General features: G+C 47.2%; 1 protein-coding gene across 2 annotated transcripts in view; it reads right to left on the bottom strand.

The window, feature by feature from the left end:
- The window catches only part of NR2E3 (nuclear receptor subfamily 2 group E member 3), a 53,023-nt gene extending 31,067 nt beyond the window's left edge, over positions 1-21,956 (bottom strand). Inside the window, exons 1-4 of one of the 2 annotated variants that reach the window (XM_078684624.1) lie at positions 21,756-21,956; positions 18,848-18,853; positions 17,722-17,740; positions 17,456-17,636 (exon numbers count right to left, since the gene is read on the bottom strand). In XM_078684624.1, the coding sequence (XP_078540750.1) occupies positions 17,456-17,636; positions 17,722-17,740; positions 18,848-18,853; positions 21,756-21,956 (407 nt within the window). Of the gene's footprint in view, positions 1-17,455; positions 17,637-17,721; positions 17,741-18,847; positions 18,854-21,311; positions 21,443-21,755 lie in introns of those variants that run through there. The other variant, XM_078684622.1, reaches the window with a different exon arrangement.
- Between the last annotated feature and the right edge of the window lie 201 nt (positions 21,957-22,157).

Here is a 22,157-nt window from a genome sequence, read left to right as displayed (position 1 = left end):
ATTGACAAGGAGCTTTCCTTAGGCAGGATATCTGGCCCTTATTCTGCAGTGCCAGTACACAACTTTGTGTGTTCCCCACTGGGAGTTGTCCCCAAGAAAGAGAAGGGGCAATTCAGATTGATTCATAACCTATCAGCGCCAAAGGGGGCCTCACTGAATGATGCCATTGACGAAGGTATCTGTAGTGTTAAGTACGCCTCTTTTGATCAGGCTGTGACCTTATTACAGGCCACGGGACCCGGGGCGCTGATGGCGAAATCAGACATAGAGTCCGCCTTCCGCCTCCTCCCAGTCCACCCGTCAGATCAACATCTTTTAGGTTTCACCTTTAGGGATAGGTTCTACATGGACAAATGCATGCCTATGGGTTGTTCTATTTCTTGCGCCTACTTTGAGATGTTTAGTTCATTTCTTGAATGGGCCATGAGACAGGTGACAGGCCATCAGGGGGTCATGCATTACTTAGATGATTTCCTCTTCCTCGGTACAGCGGGTTCTCAGGAGTGCGCACTAGCATTGCAGGAATTTTGCGTGCTCATGCGGGCTTTTGGGGTCCCGCTTGCGCCTGGGAAGACGGTGGGCCCGACCACCTGCTTGGAATTTCTGGGCATCGAGATTGACTCGATGGAGAAATGTTTTAGACTACCTAAGGACAAGGTGCACAAATTCAAGACGTCGCTACGGTTATGCCTCCGCAAGGAGAAGGTCACTTTGCAGCAATTACAGGAGGTGGTAGGGCAACTGAATTTCGCACTAAGAATCATCCCAATGGCTCGCCCCTTCTCTCGCTCCATCGCGCACGCGATGCAGGGGCTGAGGGAAAAGCACCACCGCACGCGCCTATCGTCTGAAATTCGCCAGGATATGCTTATTTGGATGGCATTTCTGGAGGATTTTAACGGTAGGGTGGTCTGGCCCGGCCCGCTCACTACATCAGCGGAGTTGGGACTATGGACCGATGCGGCCGGTAGTGTGGGCTTTGGTGCCATCCTAGGGAATAGGTGGGTCGCTCAACAATGGCCAGAAGAATGGAACACATGGGGTTTGCTCGGCAACATTGGCTTCCTGGAACTTTTTCCAATATGGGTGGCACTGATGGTTTGGCCCGAACACCTATGTAACCGATCAGTGGTGTTTTGGTCAGACAACATGACAGTGGTGGAATGTATCAATCAGCAGGGGGCACGGTGTCCTTTCATACTTCGTTTGATCAAAGAAATTGTTCTGCGTTGCCTTAAACTGAATGCTAATTTTAGAGCCAAACATGTCCCTGGTGTTTTAAACAATGCTGCTGACGCCCTTTCTCGCTTCAAAATGCAGGTTTTCAGGGAACATCTCCCCACAGCAGACCCCTCGCCAGCACACTTCCCAGCAGTACTTTGGCAGATTGGTGCCCCAGATTACAAGACCTCGTGGTCGCTAGCCTAGCCCCCAGGACCAAGACGGCTTACGAAGGGGCGTTTCTGTCTTATTGTTCTTTTTTGGGGCCACAGTGGGAAGTGCTTTGGGCGAAGGAGGATGGGTTTGCAGCCTATTTAGAATGGATGCACAAAGAGGGGCGCTCAGTAGCAGCGGCAACCAGACATAGGGCAGCAGTGTCATTCTTCGCTCAAGCTAGGGGCTTCCGGGATCCCACCAATACCTTTATGATACGCAAGGCTTTAAGGGGATGGCGCCGTATTCAGGGACACCAGAAGGATAAGAGGAAGCCCATGGGGTTGGCCCGGCTAACAGCCTTACTGGGCACGCTGGAGTTTGTTTGTAACTCAGAGTGGGAAGTGCTTCTTTTTAGGGCGGCATTCTCCCTGGCATTTTATGGGGCACTGAGAATTAGTGAACTTGTGGCAGGATCTAAGGCTGACATACTAGGTGGCTTGCAGAAGGCTGGGGTGACGATAAGGGGTGACACCATGTGGGTGATTATCCAGAAATCAAAGACCGATCAAGAAGCTAGGGGTCACACCATAGTTCTGCAACGGGCCCCCGCCAACCCGTGCTGCCCGGTGAGGCACGTGGAGTCACTCATGGGGTTATTGGTCGGTTCAGCAGGCAGGGCGTTGCTCTGTCACGCCGACGGGAGCCCCTTAACCAGGTATCAATTCAGGAGAGTGTTCGAATTAGGGGTTACAAGAGCGGGTCTTGATCCTAGAGATTTTGGATCTCATTCCTTCAGGATTGGGGCAGCAACTGAGGCGGTGGCGGGGGGCCTCCCAGTGGAAAGAGTGAAGACAATTGGGAGGTGGTCGTCAGACTGCTATAAACGTTATGTTCGGATTGACATGCTATGATTACCTGTCACTCACGCTTGGTCTCTTTTCCGCTCTCTTACAGTTTCTCAGACCTGTTACGCAGGGGAGGAATTTGTCGTCGGGCACCGCCAATATTCATCGGCACGGAGCGGCGACCAGGAAACAACAAAGAGCAATGTCTGGATTGTTGGTCATTCATATGTGAAGCGAGCGGAATGTGTCTTCCTGTCAGGTGTCAAGAAGGAAAGGGCGGCACAACTAGGGTTGAATATCACGTTCTTTGGCAGAGGAGGGTTGTGTCTTCACGAGTTTAGGGGATTCTTCCAAGGGCTGTTAGCACGCCAGCGGGCTCCACCGTCAGTGGTGATACTTCACCTTGGGGAGAACGATTTGGCAACACTGGGCAGGCGCACCTTGATTGAGGAGATTATCTCAACAGCGGGTTGGATAGCTAGGACCTGCCCCGGGTGCACGCTAGTATGGTCACAACTAATACCTCGACTTCAGTGGCGGGGGGGCGATTCAGTCAGGGCGTTGAATCACTCGGTAAAGAGGATCAACACACGGCTGGATAGGTTGTTCCGAACTCCCGTGTTACAGTCAATACCTCATGGGTGCATCTGGGGTCAAAAGTATTACTTGAAAGACGGGGTTCATCTGACAGAAGAGGGTAATGTCCTATGGGCTGACAATATCTGGGCTTGGCTGGAGGGCTGGGGTAGGAGGATGTGTCCTTAGATAGGGGCTAGAGGGGGAGGCCAGATCGTCGGTTAACAATACTGGCCCGTGGCGGTAAGGTCATTATCGGTGAGCACATATTTGAGGTCTGAGGGGGCGGGCATCATCCTATGGAGGTTCCCGCCCAGGGGGAGGAGCCTGCGGGCCACTCCCAGTACTCCAGGGGCAAGGTAATATGCAAAGGAGCGCGGGTAGGAGTAGTTCACGCTTTCCTTAGGCTGGTAGCCACCCCGCGCGCGTGGACTCATGACGCCACTGGCGCAGAGTAAGGGCCCTCCTTTAGTGGGTAAATGGAGTTTGGGGCGTAGACCGGGCAATTCCCGGGGTAACACTGCGCATGCGCACTTCTAAGGGGAAGGCGCAGCTTGTAGGACCTGACACCGGTAGTGACCCTGCCATATGGCCAGAAATGTACAAAAATCAAGATAGGATGTTTAGTTAAGCTAGGAACAACTTGTATTAGAGTTTTGTTAAGGTCAGGCTCTCAAACTTGTTGATAACGATTGTATAACTGAATGTCCTGCTGATTTTTGTATTTCATCGTTGATTATGCAATTAAAACCCTTTTTTAATTTCATACTTTAATAAATACGGCCGGGCGACTAGCGCCCGCCTTCCAAAGAGTAAACACGTCTCGTGTCCACGTTCCTTGGTGTTGGGTGCCGGATTGGGGGGGAGGCGGCAGCTAGTCGCTGACCATGTGAAAAGGGGGGGCCCTCGGCCCCCCCGCACGCATGGCGGCGCGGCGACCGCCTCACCCCCTCTCCCCGCGGGTCCTTCGACGGTGGGGGCGTGCCCTGGGGGCGCGGCCCACCGCCGATTGGCCGGCGCCCCTCCTGACCCGGAATCAATGGACTGGTTCCGGGTCGGGGGGGGCGGGCGTGAGGAGGGGCCACCCGGCCCCTCGGGAATAAGAAGTAGGGAGCGCCCAGGAGACTCCCTTGTCCCTGGACGCTCCCTCGCTGAACGTTGTGCCCCGCGTTCGGGGCTTCTTTGTTTCCCACCCACCATCCCTTGGTACAAAGCTTAAGCAGCGTTATGTCCGGTCTAATGGTAAGTTTCATAGGTATAGACCGCGGGAGAGAGTAGGTTGTTGTGGTATTTTGTGATCTGTTGTCAGGACCTTTTTCCCTTTGTAGAAAAATGATGTGTGAAGTGAACTATATTTGAAGATATGTGTCGTTAGGCCTTTTTTCCCTTTGTAGATATACGTAGATATTGTGATTATGAGCAACATGCGTGAACTGAATTGTAATTTTATGCCATGTGTCGTTAGGGCTTTTTTCCCCTTTAGCTATGCGTGGATACTGTTATTTATTAGCCAGTGTAGTTGTCCTTTAGACTTTTTTCCATAGGTCGTCGTATTTATTAGGTATGGGGCATGCGGTAAGGTCATTATCGGTGAGCACATATTTGAGGTCTGAGGGGGCGGGCATCATCCTATGGAGGTTCCCGCCCAGGGGGAGGAGCCTGCGGGCCACTCCCAGTACTCCAGGGGCAAGGTAATATGCAAAGGAGCGCGGGTAGGAGTAGTTCACGCTTTCCTTAGGCTGGTAGCCACCCCGCGCGCGTGGACTCATGACGCCACTGGCGCAGAGTAAGGGCCCTCCTTTAGTGGGTAAATGGAGTTTGGGGCGTAGACCGGGCAATTCCCGGGGTAACACTGCGCATGCGCACTTCTAAGGGGAAGGCGCAGCTTGTAGGACCTGACACCGGTAGTGACCCTGCCATATGGCCAGAAATGTACAAAAATCAAGATAGGATGTTTAGTTAAGCTAGGAACAACTTGTATTAGAGTTTTGTTAAGGTCAGGCTCTCAAACTTGTTGATAACGATTGTATAACTGAATGTCCTGCTGATTTTTGTATTTCATCGTTGATTATGCAATTAAAACCCTTTTTTAATTTCATACTTTAATAAATACGGCCGGGCGACTAGCGCCCGCCTTCCAAAGAGTAAACACGTCTCGTGTCCACGTTCCTTGGTGTTGGGTGCCGGATTGGGGGGGAGGCGGCAGCTAGTCGCTGACCATGTTCTACAATACTGTGTTGCTTAATGACGTCTCTGAGATTTTGAGGCATTTTGCCATCATCAACTGGATGGCTCCTTTAACAAGCATTTACAATGCAACGGTTTCGCCTTTGGAAAAGTTTGAGCTATTGGCATTGTAAATGACAACATTTGTATTTATGTGTTGGTTTTGAAAACAGATAAATAAATGGCATTGTCCTTTACATTGCCAATAGCTCTAACTTTTCCAAAGGCGAAACCGTTGCATTGTAAATGCTTGTTTCAGTGTTGTCATGGGTAATTTGCACTTGTCTAGCAACAAAGAAAAGGTTTGCCGGAGTGGCCTTGCCTTCAAGCATTATCACACTGAGGTTTAGACTTCAAGTGTGTCAAAGGAAAACTGATCACTTTGCAAGACTCCCCTAAGTGCACTCAGTTATGGGGTCAACCCCCCACTTTGAGATTAATAATTTTACAGCATCCCATCTTTCATGACAACTGCCAGCCACCTGGATGTAGGATCACACTATTCCCTTGGCCCACCTGTTGTCTGACCCAAATATGACCAGGATTTCTATGTAGTAACATGGACGCACAATGGTAGGTTCCCATCCATAATAGCTGTTTTCGAAGCCTCCGTCACATGTAAAGTTTCCTTGAGATGTATCATTCTTCTTAGAGATACATGAATTATCTTTAACAAAGGTGAAATGTTTATCCTATAAACACAACAAAGTAAAGGGAACCCATTGCACACTTCTAAGTTCACAGAACTCGCCTCACAGGTTAGGCAAGTTGTCTTATTCATGGCCACCCTTGATGGTAGTTAAAATTCAAGCGGTGATAAGGTACTTTCTCGGTGAGTTTACATGCACATTAATTAATTACATTTCTAGCATTCACAGAACAGTTGATTCCATTATGGTGTGGCATTTGTAAACTTTACCAAAGTGTTTTCGAGAGACACCATGTACTTTGGTTTATAGACCAGTAATTCAAGATTCACATCAAATTGGTATTTTATGTCCTGATTCATCTGTTATTTTTTCAAAAAAGCATTGAATTTCTTTTAAATCTGTAGGTCAGAACTCAGCCAACATCTATTTTGCATTGAACTAGTCCACTCCATGGCGACAAACACTGAACAAAAATATAAAATCTTAAGCTAAATACAAAAATCTAGAGAACTATGACTCTGTAATGTTCCACATTCAAATTCCTGAGCTTAATTAAAATAAAAGGATACTACAAAAGATGTGTGCTTAATCAAAAACACACTGTATCCTATACAGCATTTGTGTTTAGATTGAATTTCCCTTGTTGGTAATATTGTGCACCATTTAAATAGAATCAAAATTGGAAACAAATGTTGAAGATACGGGAGATTATTGCCAGAATAAAAGTTTAAAACTAAAAAAGGAGGGTGATTTAGGAAATCAGTAACAGAAACTAAAGAAAAATATGTAGGTTTGATTGGATTATATTAAGTGAAGTATATGTTTTGCATAAAAAATGTAATGTTCATATATATTTTTGCCAAAAATATGTACAAATAAACTGAATAAGGACAGTACAGAATATTTTAGTGCAACCAATTAAAAGCTTGGAGCAGGTTTAGAAAATATAAAAACTGTTGACTGCTTTCTGTGTCTCCTTATTATGACATTGTTGCAACATGAAATTCTTTTTACAACTTAGATATTGATAAATGATATATAATTCTGCGGTATTAAATACAGGGCTATTCACTGTAAATACAAATACTCTTTGGGATAAGTTAAATAAATATGGAAGTGATACATAACATACATAATCAATATGGTGTGACTTTTTACAAAGGGAAAATTAACCAACATGTTCGGTGGCTGATTTAAGACTTTGGTAAAGTTTTGGTCGCCCATGACTGCATTGGCTTCGACACTTCGCGCCCCTTCCATCAGAATAAACTTTTTTTTTCGTGAGAACAGTTTCTGTCCAAAGCCCACATTAGACTCTCTTTAACCTCATCAGCTGATCGGACTGGGTGTTATGAAAACCAGTGACTAAGACTATTTCCTTTTAGCGCATACATCAATTAGTAGGATCCTTGAGGGAGGCATGGACTGTATCAGGGAACAGGCTGGAGGGTAGTAGAACTCAACAGCAGCAGGGTCTTATGTAATACATCTTACTCAGTGCCTGTGCATAGCAGGGTGTTTTTCATATACGAAAATCAACCCAGGCCACGGGCAAAGCATGCTCTGTTGTAGAAACAGTCTGCTCTGGTGGGCCAGGTGGGTGAATGATGAAAACCGATACCCACTTTTTGGGAAAATGATAAAAGGCCTAGTAGTACCATGACTTCATCGGTTAAACGCTCGCTGCTGACATTTCCTGTGATCGGCAGCCCAACTTAGCCTTGGCTTCCTCTATTACGAGGTCCGTAAATGGAGTACTATTAAACTGTGTAACACTAACATCTCTTATTTATAGAACTTAGAAATGGCAGAAGTGCAGTATGAAGGGGTGCTGCTGTTACTACGAGTCATGGCGCCTTGTGATTCTGGTACCTGCTGCAAATAATGCGCTTTTTCCTTTCAACTTGTATACCGGAAGACTAGTTCTGTGAACCAGGAAGATTAGAGCTGTGAACAGGCAGTGGTGTGACCTGCTAAGTTCACCAAGGACAGAGTTGAGTAGAGAGTTGTTCGAATGGTATATAATAAACACACAAAAAGCAGACAAAGGTACTCCGAAAAATGTGTACCTAGGTCGTATGAAGTCTGCTGCAGGGAGAGCCCTGGGTTTGGGCCCGGCACATGACCAGGAGACCAGAGTTTTAATTCTGGCCTCCGTCCTCGACTAAATTGTGTGATCCTGTGCAAATCGGTTCAACTTCTTGTAGTTGAGTTCTTTTTTGTCGAAATTCTGCCTCTTAAGAAACATGGTCAACACCAGAGTTAAGTAGTCATGTATGTTTCCATGTCCAATTTGTATAGGGTAAACTTAGCTAAAGGGAGGCTGAGCTCTGCACAGGGTCAAAGACCATCAGTGATTGGAGAAGAAGTTGGACTTTCACTTCGTTGTGATGTATAAAAGCAGGGCTATAAGCGGGATGAAAAATATGGAGGGGGTCTCTCTTGGGGGCGTGGCCAATGTAATTAAGGGCGTGGCTAAAAAACAAGTAAGCTAAAAATCTGTGCTTAGCATAGTATGAATACACCTAATAAGAGGTTCAGGGGAAGGATCACCTAAAATTATGCAATCCAGCTCATTAATTTTGGGTTTACAAACAATAAAAAGTAAGCAACCATAGATCATTAAAAGGAAGAAAGAAAAGATAAAGAAGCCCTTCAATTGAGAATCAATATTTTCATTTAAAAAATTATTATTTATTATAGATAGTACAAAAATAATTTTCTAAAAACAGTTACGCTCAAGAAACAATGCTGGTATACAAAAAACATATCACAACCAAACAAGTGGCAAACATAAGACGTTACATGTTACAGTGAAGGAACAACATAAACATAAATAATGTGTCCTCATTTAATTTGGCCACAAAAAAGCGTCGACGGCGTTTCGATCGCTGTATTAATATGCGGTTATCTTCAGGACTCACAGTTTTACTCGAGCGTTATATATCTGTACAGTAAGAAAATGAAATTATTTTAATATTTATACATGTGTATAGATAGACTTCTTCGAAGGAAGAGGCTTCAAGGGCAGGAAAGACTGAACACCCCGTGACAAAGAACAGTTTCTACGTATCCGCAGAAACTGCCCAAATGGCAAGCCATCTCTGAGCCCTCTTGGGTGATTGCTGGAATACTCCAATAGGGTTTTACGTGCAAAGTAAGTTTGTATGCAGTCGGTGGTTTGCAATTTTCTTTTGAAGCATCGACGCTATTAAATATGTAATATTCTGCTTTTTCCCAGTACCTTTTTCAGAAACTCCTGGGGTTGACGATCATTGTATGATTGGTCCATATATGTGTTATGAAGGTGATTCTATTTAGAAATTTTTGCATCTAGGTGGCGGACCTTTATTTCTTTTCAGTTATTATCTTTTCTGAGTTGCACCTGGTTTGGTGTTGGCTTACTTGATTCTTTTCTTGACTGACTTGTCACGGGGTGTTCAGTCTTTCCTGCCCTTGAAGCCTCTTCCTTCGAAGAAGTCTATCTATACACATGTACAAATATTAAAATAATTTCATTTTCTTACTGTACAGATATATAACGCTCGAGTAAAACTGTGAGTCCTGAAGAAGACCGCATATTAATACAGCGGTCGAAACGCCGTCAACGCTTTTTTGTGGCCAAATTAAATAAGGACACATTATTTATGTTTATGTTGTTCCTTCACTGTAACATGTAACGTCTTATGTTTGCCACTTGTTTGGTTGTGATATGTTTTTTTGTATACCAGCATTGTTTCTTGAGCGTAACTGTTTTTAGAAAATTCTTTTTGTACTATGTATAATAAATAATAATTTTTTGACATGAAAATATTGATTCTCAATTTTAGGGCTTCTTTATCTTTTCTTTCTTCCTTTTAATGATCTATGGTTGCTTACTTTTTATTGTTTGTAAACCCAAAATTAATGAGCTGGATTGCATAATTTCAGGTGATCCTTCCCCTGAACCTCTTGTTAGGTGTATTGACTGATTGTCCCTGATTCAGGGTTGTTGGACAGCCATTGTGGTTGTTTATGATAGCATAGTGTGAAGCCCGACTTGTATTTTGCAGTTTCTGTCATTGCATCCAGATATATGATACACCAAGTGACATCATACTTACAACAATTCAGGACTATTGGCTTTGTCAATGGTTATTAGTTGCATAAGATAAATAAACAGCAACCATGGCTTGCATATAATATTGAAAAAGGTTCCACTTAAAGCCCTGGCGACACCATGACAATGTTGCTGCTCCTTTCAAAAAGAGAAGGGAAATCCAGAGAGAAAAGGATTTTCTTTAAAGGATTTCCTTTCCCCTACAACTCTCACTTGACATCAGTGGTAGAAGTGGGCGGGGACGGAAGGGCATGGCGTGCCCCTACTTCTAAAAATTATTCCAGTCCGTTCCCCTACTTCTTACTTTCAAAAAAGCATCCCGGGACGGCAAGAATAGTCCTACTTAATAAAAACGATAACTTTTTTCTTTCAGCTTTCAGGGGCTGCTCGCACTTCTCTGTTGAACTCCAGAGGCTGCAGCAGCCCCTCCCTGAGCTCTCACAGGCTGAGGGCAGGCCCATTGTCATTCCGATTGAGGCTGATTACCCCCTTTCGAATGACAATGCGACCGCCCTCTGCCTTTAGCATGTCATGTGCCAGTGAAATTGGAGTTAGTGATTAAAGAGGAGCTTTCCCCGAAAGAGCGCTTCGATGCCTCGTTAGGGGTAGTAAGCACTATATAAATGCAATTACAATACAATACAATACAATGATTGTGTCATGTTACGTGAGAAGGACTGAAAAAAATGCCTTTTCGGTGTATAGGGTTACTCAAGGAGACATTTTTTTCACTGCACTGTTCCTCAGGAAGGCAACCCAGTACAATCAAAAGAGACTGTGAAAAACTATTTGTCTCAATTCCCTCTATGCTGACTTTGTTTGTCTGAGACTGCAATGGCTGCAGATCTGATTGAAATCGTTAAGTAGCGCAGATTAGTATAGCTTTGTATCTCCTCGTAAAGGGCATGTGTGCTGGGGAATCTCTCGTTGTGACTCTACAGTGGCTCTGACAATATGATCCCCCTTGACACCCATACGAACAACTTTTCATGACCTTCCATCACTCACAGCACAATTGGGGCAGGGCTTTAAGTGGGATGAAAAAACTGGGGGCTCTCAAAGGGACGTGGCCGATATAATTAAGGATGTGGCTTAAGACATTTATGCTAAAAATATGTGCCCAGCGTAATGTGCTGCCCGACTTATATTTTGCTGCTTCTGTTATCGCCTCCACATATATAATACAACAAGTAACATTACACCTACAACAAGCCAGGACTATTGGCTTTGTCATAGGTTGTTGAAAATCAGGCGCTCATTCTTCTCTAGCAGACATAGAACGCTGCATGCGATTTTCGAGTGGTCCCTGACTTACAAGCGGCCATCTGCGCTATTTTAAACTTCCAGTTTGCTATTTGAGTTATTTTACTTTTTGCATTATACCTTGTTTTTAAAACGCTCTCCCCTACTTGCACTATAATTTGGTGATACTCACCGCTGTTGGGCGGGCCCTCTTCCCGGTCAGGTTTGCTTTTGTGGCGGCCATATTGGGCGTAGGTTTGCACGCCTGCCGGTGCCATTCACAAGATCGGACGGTCTAGTCGTCAAAAGGACGCTAGCCGCCTCAAAAGGAGGTCATGCTGACGCGCAGCGGTTACGCGCAGCGGGGACGCCAGACTTCCGCCGGAATTACGCCAGAGTTCAGCCCGTCTGCGCCCGTCCGCGCTGAGGACGGGCTGGACGCTGGACTCTCGTGTCAACCTTTGCAGGTAATGTGTAGTTATACTCTCCGGGAGTTATTGGCTTTCAGACCCTCTTCTCTGTCCTGTCATCACAGATTCTCTCCGGAGGGAATATTGCATTCTTCAGTTTGTCATACCTGCAAATTGGCTCTTTTGCCCCTATCTACTAGTGAGAGCTGTTCTCAGAGTTTGCCAACTCTACTTACACCCTCTCCCGTTAGAAAGGGTTTCCTGATTAATGCTAGGTCCCTTGTTAAAAATAATATCGCCTTTCACGAATTTGTGGCGAATAGACAACCCGATTGGGTGTTTTTGACGGAAACCTGGGCCACTGAGTCGTCAGGGCACGACTTGCTTCTTGCCATTCCTGAGGGCTTTAAATTGTTGAGGCAGGACAGATTTAAACGCAGAGGGGGGGGGGGGGTTAGCTATTCTATGTAAAGCTACGCTGCCCTGTAGCATAACAGCCCTCTCTGTCGCCTCTGATCCTTTCGAGGCATTTTATTTTTCTATTCTGTGTGCGCCCTCGGTTTCCTTCATGGGTATCCTCATCTATCGACCACCTGGCCCAAGGACTAATTTTAGTGGGGACCTGCTGAGGATTCTTGAACCCTATTTTGGTAAATCTCAGCTGACCATATTAGGAGACATGAATTTTCATTTAGAAAATTTAGGGGACTCTGACACTGTCACGCTAATTGATACTCTTGGAGCATGCGATTGTATTCAATTGGTTAATAGTCCCACTCATCGGGCCGGGCACATTTTGGATGGTGTGTTTTCTAATGATTCTAGACTCTCGGTGGGCTCTGCTGTGCCCTTAGTCTGGTCAGACCATCTCGCAGTACCCCTTGAATTGGTATCTGGGGCTATTGACCTGCGAGATCGGACGGTCCACATCGGAGGCCCAAAAAGGTGCTATAAGAATATTACTAATGAAGCCTGGCCCCATATATAAAGTCCTACGGTCACTGCTCTTTGAGTGGAGTTAACGATGCCGCCCAAGAGATTGCCCACTCTATCGCTAAGGCCGTGGATGAACTAGCTCCCCTATCCTTTAGGTATTCAGCAAGGCGTAAACCCTCTGCCCCATGGTTCACTGAGCCGTTGAGACTCTTGAGACAGAGTTGCCGAAGACAGGAGAGGAGATGGAGGAAGACTGGGGACCCTTTAGAAAGAAACTTACATAAACACCTGTTGAAAGAATACAAGACGAGTATAATTAAGAAAAAACAGGAGTTTTTCTCAAATTTGACTACCTCCCTATCTTCGGCTAGAGAACTTTTTAAAATCGTGGATTCTCTATGTTCCCTCCAAATGCCGGATCCGGTTGTGGGTTCGCAAGAATTGTGTAACAATATCTCCGAGTTCTTTCATAAAAAGATCGAGGACATTTATGTTGCCTTGGAGGTACAGAGGAATATGTTAGGGGATCCCTCTGTCCAGACTTTAGCTAATCTAGAAGTCTGTTCTAGAGATCCGACCCGGATTTTTTCTCAGTTTCCCCCTCTCTCTCTTGAGGAGCTTGATCTCTTGTTGGAGAGGACGAAATCAGCCTCTCCCTTGGACCCATGCCCCCTGAAGACTCTGAAAGATTGTAGGCTTACACTCTTGCCGCCACTTCTTGAAGTGATGAATGGGGCCATGGCCCAAGGTATTTTTCCCTTGGTGTGGAACAAAGCAATAGTGAAGCCCCTCTTGAAGAAACCCACCCTGGACCCAGAACAGTTCAAGAATTTCAGGCCCATTTCTCTGTTGCCTGCCCCTGCAAAAATGCTCGAGTCGCACCTGAACGTACATCTCTCTGCCTTTATTGATTCTTCGGGGTTCTTAGATAGTTCCCAACACGGATTCAGAAAGGCTCACAGCACAGAATCGGCATTGACTATGGTTGTGAATAACATCAGGATGAAGGTGGACTCGGGCCAAACCACTGTGTTGGTATTACTTGACCTCACAGCAGCGTTTGATACCCTATCTCCCTCCACGTTAACAGCTCGTTTGAGGGAGGCGGGGATCGCAGGGCCGGCATTGAGCCTTCTGCACTCTTTTCTACACCTTAGAGAGCAGAGAGTCGTGCTTGGAGAGTTCCTCTCCCCTCCTAAATCCCTTCAGTATGGGGTGCCACAAGGGTCGGCACTGAGCCCGACCCTATTCAATATCTACGTGGCTCCCCTTGCTAGGCTAGTAAAATCGCAGGGGATGGAGGTTGTTTCATACGCCGATGACACGCAAATTATGGTGTCCCTGGCCCACTCTGCTGCCACTTCCGCCGCCAACTTTAGGTCCTGTATGCAGACAGTCTCGGAGTGGATGATTCAAAACTCCCTAAGGTTGACCGGCGATAAAACCGAGATCCTGGTCTTTGGTAAGGACCAGGATGTCTGGTCAAGTGAGTGGTGGCCTCCATCTTTGGGAACGTGTCCTTCTCCCTCCCAATCGGCCAGAAACCTCGGCGTTATGTTTGATACTTCTTTGTCTATGACTCTTCAGGTTAATTGAACAGTGGCCACTTGCTGGGGAGTTATCAAGATTCTGAAAAGGATCCTGCACTATCTTGCCCCTCAAGCGCGTAACCAGATAGTAGTTGCGTTAGTGGGTTCCAGGCTGGACTACTGCAACGCTTTGTATGCAGATATCAACAAGGGGCTCACGCAGCGCCTTCAGGTGGTGCAGAACGCTGCCGCGCGCTTTGTTTTAGCCCTACCCAAGGCATCCTCCGCTACGATGGCCAGAAAAAGCCTCCATTGGCTTCCGATACATCACAGGGTCTCTTTTAAGATCCTGTGTTTGGATTTTAGAGCTCTTTCGGATGATTCATCAAGCCCCTTGGGTTCCCTGTTAACTCGCCATAAACCTTGTAGATCTCTTAGATCATCGTAATTAGATCTGTTGGTGGTTACCAGAACTAGGAAGGTCCGATGGGGCAGTAGAGCATTCTCTAGTGTTGCCCCGAGACTGTGGAATTCCCTTCCTCTGATGATTAAAACCCAGCCATCCTTCTTGCTTTTTAAAAAAGCGCTTAAGACGTGGTTGTTCATCAAGGCCTACTTGGAATAATCGCTTACCTGTCTTTTGCTAGATTTTTGATTAGGCGCCTTGATGCCCCTGCGGCTTAGTAGCGCGTTATACAAATTTATATAATAATAATAATAATAATGGTTGGAAAAGATAAATATACTACATTCATACAACTATGGCTTTGTTGTATATAATATTGAAAATGCTTTAGTTTCCGATTGAAAATGCTTTAGTTTCCGATTGAGGCTGATTACCCCCTTTCGAATGACAATGCGCCCGCCGTCTGCCTTTAGCATGTCATGTGCCAGTGAGATTGGAGTTAGTGATTACGGAGGAGCTTTCCCCAAACAGAGTACTGTGGGAATTTGCCACCTTGTGTAATTTGTCAATGTTGTACACAAAGTGAACTGGGCAGGAGCAGTGACGGGACAGAAGAAGCAACAGGAAAGTAGAGGTAATAGGGCAGGAGAGGTGACTGGGCAGGAGAAGTAACGGGCAGGAGAAGTGACATGACATTAGAAGTGACAGACAGGAGAAGTGACAGACAGGAGAAGTAACGGATAGGAGAAGTGGCGGGGCAGGAGAGGTGACGTGTCAGGAGCAGTGATGGGACAGGAGAGGTGACAGGAAAGGAGAGATGACGGGGCAGGAGAAGTGATGGGGCAGGAGAAGTGAAGGGGCAGGGGTGGTGATTAGGAATGGGCAGGAGCGGTAACCGGCAGGAGCAGTGAACGGATAGGGGCAGTGAACGGATAAGAGCAGTGAACGGGGCAGGAGATGTGATGGGACAAGAGAATTGATGGGGCTGGAGCAGTGATCGGGCAGGAATGCTGACCGAACAGGAGCAGTGAACGGGCAGGAGCAGTGAACAGGCAGGAGCGGTGACGGGGCAGGAAAAGTGACGGGCCAGGAGCAGTGACGGGGCACAAGAGGCAACAGGAAAGGAGAGGTGACTGGGCAGGAGAGGTGACCGGGCAGGAGAAGTGACGGGGCAGGAGAGGTGACGGGGCAGGAGAGGTGACGGGGCAGGAGAGGCGACGGGGCAGGAGAGGCGACGGGGCAGGAGAGGTGACAAGGCAGGAGAGGTGACAGGGCAGAAGCAGTGATTAAGCATGAGCAGGAGCAGTGACGGGGCAGGAGCGGTGAACCGACAGGAGCGGTGAACGGGCAGGAGCGGTGAACGGGGCAGGAGCATTGAACAGGGCAGGAGCATTGAACAGGGCAGAAACAGTAAACAGTGCAGGAGCAGTGACCAGTGCAGGAGCAGTGAACAGGGCAGGAGCAGTGAACAGGGCAGGATCAGTGAACAGGGCAGGAGCAGTGAACAGGGCAGGAAAAGTGACGGGCCAGGAGAAGTGACGGGCCAGGAGAAGTGACGGGGCAGGAGAAGGGAGGGGGCCGGGGAATTGACGAAGCAGGAGTGTTGATCGAGCATGAGCAGGAGTACTGACTGGACAGGAGCAGTGAAAGGGCAAGAGCAGGCGTTTCCCAGGGCGACTGGAAAGGTAGGGGGCCAGTTTAGTTTGGGGGGTACCGTTTATGTACAAGTGCAGGAGTTTTAATAACACTGCAAAGTTCTTTGTATATTCAGCAGGTTTCGGCCAACAATGCAAGTCCCAAGATAAATTTGGGGATCAATGTACCTGCTGGAGAGAGATGGGAGCATGTTTTGTCTAGTGGCTGTTTTACTCATCTAAGGTAGCGCAGAAGGGAATGTGCCTGCTGCAAAGAACATGTACCATGCATATCAAAGAGCAATATTTTATGTGCATAGTTCAGTGGGTACTGCTTTGTGTTCACTTCCCGAATGAAAGGACACTTGAATACATATGGCCTGGCAGTTCGGGCTGGACTGTTCACATTGGGCGCAGGATCAAGACTGATTTGCACATGGCTGGGTCCAAACTGGAAGGGCATGGTGAGCAAAAAACGATGGATTTAAGCCTGGATCTCTGTACTGGGGTGAATGTATGATATTGTTCTGCATTCTGTCCACCAGTTGTTCTTTTTGCTATATTATGGTTGAGCAGCTAGCTGGCTGACATGAATATGAAGGAGCCTTTGTGGGTTTCCATGAGTCTAGATTCTCCTGAAGAGTCCCTTTCTCTTCTGAGCCCTTCTTAACACATGTGTACAGGAGGAGCCCTGTATTCATGACCTCAATGTTTGAGACAAAAAATAGTCATGGATTTCTGAATAATGAGAGTAAAAGCATTAACGCCTTATCCGCGGCAGCAATTCAGCAGCGGTGCGGGCATTCTGATGAGTGGGCAGGGCCGCGTCGGCCAACCTGACGTGCGCAACACTACAAAGGTAGTGCTCGTGACGGCTGTTGGCCGACGGCAGCAACGAAAGGGTTAAGGTAACATGTTGTTCCTGCTTATATTTCACACGCTTTACATAAACCTGTATTCCGTATACGTGTTTGCTTTTTCCTGAATTAAACCTCAAATAAACATGTTTATCCATTGTTTTAATTAAATAATGTTATAAGCTGTAACTGGGCAGTGAAATGCTAAACGTACTAAAAATTGGTATGTTTTGCTATTTCTAGCCACACCCCTGACTCCGCCCACTGATTCAATCTTCGGTTATTCCTGCCCCCTGATTCTCCACCCACAGTTCCCCTACTTTTTATTTCCCACTTCGACCACTGCTTGACATGACCTCATGCAGAAACTTCTACACTAGTGAGAAGTGAGCAGTGTCTCTCTGCGGTCACTGCAGTCCGGTGAAAAAGCGTTCCACCAGGGCACAAAGCAGAGCCCGATAGAGACCCGTTTCGAGGCTCCCTTTAAATAAACTGCAGGTGTTCAGACCGGTGAGACCCGGCCCACTTAAAGCCCCGTATAAAAGACAATAATAACACGCACTGCCACAGTTTCCATTCCTTTCCTGTGTGCTCCAACTTCACGGATACGTATGCTTATTGTGGCGGACACAGCGCGGTGGATTCTGGGAGGGCTCTGGGCTCCTCACCTGTAGATGAGCTTCCTGCGCACGCTCCTCTTGAAGAAGCCGCTGCAGCCGTTGCAGGCGTAGATGCCGTAGTGCTTGCCGCTGCTGCTGTCGCCACACACCTTGCACATCAACACGGGGCTGAGGGCCTTGCCTGGAGTGGGGCTGAGAGCTGGGGAGAAAGAGGCAAGGCATGTTAGAACTGACGCGTCGTGGAAATAATGGTGGAAGCAGGTGCTTGTGTGGCCTAGCTATCAACTATACTATACCGATCCCATGAGAGCAACATTTGTGGGTTTTTTCTGGCTTTTTAGCCAATATTTCCAAGCATGCTGGGACTTGTAGTTTACCTTTCTCTCATCATCAGCCTGCCAATCCTTGCCTGCTTACCTAAATGCTGTCAGGAAAACACCCTAATGGTAGATGATCATGGCCAAGCACAGCTCTGCAAACCCAGCCCCTAAAATTGATTTCTGGTTGCGGGAGCCGGTCATCGGGGATGCATAATAGTGTGCCACCCGATTGGCATTTTGCTACTTCTCTCCATTCATCCAGATATATAACTAAGGCTTCCTGTTTTCGTTTTTACGGATTTTTACAGATAAATACACACAGAAAACAATGTGTTTTCTGTCTGCATTTATTTTTAAAAGTGGATACATTCAGAACGTTGTGGATCTTTAAAGTGACTCTCCGTGCTATCTGTCATGAATTATAGGCCAGCAGGTGAGCAGATGGACAGCTTTGGAAATTAAAAAACAGGATGACATTTCTTTAAATAAGGGCATATGTCAACATACCTTTATGGTATAATGCTAGTATTTACCAGTTGATATATTTTTTATGTAAAATGTGACAGTTTAAATAGCTAAAACACAACAGTCTTCAAAGTAGGAGTACGCATCTATCAGTTAAATAATTATGGAAATGTACAGTTTTTCAACTTCATTTATACGCAAAACCCAAAATAAAAACGGGTAAATACAGATAGGGTGGCCCAAAAATAAATATGGCTAAATACAGGCAGAAATGTTAAAAAAAAATACCTTAAGACCGGGAGCCCTATATATAACACAAGTAACATTACACCCAGGGCACAAGTCCTAACTAAAGAAGAGGGGGGGCGCTCAAAAACAGGAAGTGACGTCACGACAGGAAGTGACGTCACGAAAGGTAACAACATAGAAGTGGGGGGACGCTCAAAGACATGGAGTGACGTCACAAACGAAAGTGACGTCAGGAAAGGTAAAAATTAGAGCACTTCTTTCTCACACATCTGCACTTCCAAAACACATTTATGTAAATTAGTCCTATAGTGCAGTACATATATGTCGAACAAAGAGAGCCTTGAATTGAAAATGTATTTTGAACAAGAATAAAAAATCAAGATGTTTATGTAATTTCACAGGCAGCCTTGCACTGTGGACCCAAGGGTTTTTTGCAGGGTGTAGAATCAACTCTTGCAATGTTATTTGAGCAGTCCTAAACACATCTCTGTTAACATGGCATTACATACATCACATATGCCTGTCACATTAGTGAGTCAGTTAAAAACGTAAAAAGCCGTACCTGTAGGCTGTTCAAAGAGCCCTTCTCAGGTGGAGGGTGGGGAGGGGATGTAGCGTTTTTTTGTGAATAGCTTCCCATGTGCCTACTATGCTCGTAACTACAGCTTCTATCGGGAACAGTCAGAGGTGGGACCGCGGGGCGTTCCCTCTCCGTCTTTATATTGGTTATGTTTTTGCATGCAGTTAATGGCAAGAAAACACTTTATTCCTCAGCAAGGGCATCTTTGCAGGGGGGACGGCGTCCACCCGGTAAAATACATTTAAATAAGTGGGCGGACGCCGTCCACCTGCGTGGTACCCCGACTCGAGCCCTGATTACACCTACAACAATTTTGCTCCATGTTTGCCCTATATATAAAACTGAAAAATTAGTCTATTTGAAGTTATATCAAAAGCAATGTGGGTAGTAATAGCAGAGTTAAGCTTTTTTTTCCACCCTGAAGGTAAAAATGGAGAGCCCGATAGGGGCACGTTTTGGCACCTGCTTTCAAGATCTGCTGGTGCTGAATACCGACAGGACCCGGCCCACTTAAAGCCCTGGTTACCACTTTCACGTATGAGGTTACCTTCCCTCTTTTAATAGCCTCCGGTGTCGGAGGTTACGCCATGATATAGTAAGATGTAAACTCCTATGGAGTGAGATGTCAGCCCCCTAGTATGAGATGTGAGCCACCTTGAGTCAGATGTCAGCCCCTCCTGCAGAGGTTTGCCACCCTAGAGTCAGATGTCAGCCCCTGCTGCAGGCATAGCCTCCCCAGGTCAAATGTCAGCCGCTTCTGGCAGGGGTTAGCCACCCTAGAGTCAGGCACCAGCCCCTCCTGGAAGAGGTTAGCCATCCTAGAGTCAGGCATCAGCCCTTCCTGGCAGTGGTTAGCCATTCAAAAGTCAGGCATCAGCCCTTCCTGGCAGTGGTTAACCACCCCAGAGTCAGGCATCAGCCCCTCCTGGAAGAGGTTAGCCACCCTAGAGTCAGGCTTCGCCCCTCAGCAGAGGTTAGCCACAATAGAGTCAGATGTCAGCCCCCTCCTGGCAGAGGTTAGCCACCCAAGAGTCAGACATCAGCCCTTCCTGGCAGAAGTTAACCACCCTAAAGTCAGAAATCAGCCCCTTCTGCAGAGATAGCCACCCTAGAGAGAGATATCCACCCCCTCCTGTCAGGGCGTAGCCACCCTAGAGTCATATGTTGTCAGCCCTCCTTACTGGAGCCTGAGGTCAGACCCTTCTATCGCAGGTTAGACCACCAACAATAAAATGATAAACCCCTCTCGCCTGATGTTAGCCCCCTTGACTCAGATGTCAGACACATCCTATTAGCTCCAGGAGCTTGGTGTACGCCTCCCCCTCCTGTCAGATGTTACACCCCCTTTAGTAAGATGTCAGCCTCCTCCTCAGTGGCGCGGCAATAGTAACTACCCCCCACCCCTTCCGTGGTCCACCACTGGCTGGCAACCTCAACCAGTGAAAACAGACATTACTCTCTCGGCCTGAGAACAGTGATGTTGTTTCCGTTTCCATTACACGTTTCACTTAACCTTCCATTCCCTCAGAGTACCTGCTTGTTCCAGGATGTTATGTTTCTGTAGTGATTTCATGGAACAAATCACTCATGTATAGTGCACACCATGAAGGGTCGCCTCGGTGTATCCGAGTTCAGGTTGTAGGTGGGTGTTTGTTTATAACGAGCCACCACGGGCCCCAGGCAGAGCGAATATCGCACACTGATCATCAGCGGATCATAAAGAGGTTCAGAATATGTGTCCATCCAATCCTTGGCCTCTCTGCAGATGGCACAGAGCAAGGACCAGGTGTGACAATTGTCACTGTGATTCTATAGGAAAGAGTGTGAAGAAGGTTCACAGCTGTCGAAATATTGACAAGGCGAAGGTTAAAGAAAATGCAGTGTTTATAGGGTATTGGGAGTGACTGACATTCTCGCGGTGCACTAAATCGCAACCTGTATTCGGAAAGCGCGTTTGCCAACCCCGCAGCAGTTTAAAGCACTTGCAAATCTTTCAAATAGTGCGAAGAAACAAGGAAGCCGGCACTGGGGGAGTTGATTCACTGTATTTTATTGCATTCCAGCAACCACTTTCGCAACGCGTTTCCAGTGAATTCTCAGCCTTTTTTACGGTGTTATTTGGGGCCAGTGTGTGCTCCGCCTCTTACCCTCACAAAAATTAGACACTTCATGTGCCTCTGATCTCTGATGTTCACCCCCAGAAGAAGGTGGCAATTCCTGCTGTCAGATGTGCACCACCCCGATGACCCAGTCCACCCCCCGCACCCCGTGGGTCCCACTCCTGCTTTACCTGCCTGGCTGTCGTCTGCACCGCTGCTAAGCACAGAGTCCGAGGGGGAGGTGGTCATACTCAGCGCGAACCCGCTGCTCGCTCCCTTCCAGTTCCAATCCGCCGCCGCTTGTGGCCGAGGGTCTGGCAGACCAGCGCTTTGCGCCTCGAGTTCGCTGCTTGCGGGTCCTAGCGGTCAGAAGCGTGACTCTCACGCCTTTTTTTTCATATCCAATGCGTTTGGAAAAGTCATTCGTTTTCCAGTTTTCCCAGGTGAGATCCGCTCATCGAGATGACTCCGGGATGAGGTCTCACGGTTTCTGGTGAGGAGAGAGGTTCATGTCCTGTAGGCCCGGTAAGGCGGGAGCCCTGTGCTGTGTTCAGTGACTAGCGGCCAGAAGCACGGCGCCGCCCCTCCCCCGGGATCTTTAGAGACTGAACAATTCTGCAGATTTACGAAGCTGCTGGTGGCCCAAGTCTCTCAGTGGGATTGTCGGATGGGGACGTGTGTCCTTCTGCCTCCTGCCTGTCCCGTCTCTCTCTGCCCGTCCGCTCTGCCCGTCTCGCTGTCCTCTTTCTGTCCCCGGCTCCCTCGCCTGCTCTCTTCAAGGCTTCTAAGCGCAGGCTGCAGATTAGCTCTTTGCGCTGTGTAAGCAGATGCCTCATCCTCTTAATCTTTACTGTCTCCAAAGGTGGATCAATCAGCCGCACCATGAAGAATTAACAAGGTGCGGGATTCACCCGCGAGCCGGAACGCGGTAACATGACCCTTTGCCCCCGTCCAGCCCCCCTCAGACACGAGCCACAGACAGACACGGCCGAAGCAGCCACCGGGCACCCACACAGGACCGCCACACACATGCACGC

The sequence above is a fragment of the Lissotriton helveticus genome, chromosome 3_2 (genome assembly GCF_964261635.1).
Source record: "Lissotriton helveticus chromosome 3_2, aLisHel1.1, whole genome shotgun sequence".
NCBI classification, from domain to species: Eukaryota; Metazoa; Chordata; class Amphibia; order Caudata; family Salamandridae; genus Lissotriton; species Lissotriton helveticus.
This window is presented reverse-complemented; position numbering and strand designations above follow the sequence as displayed.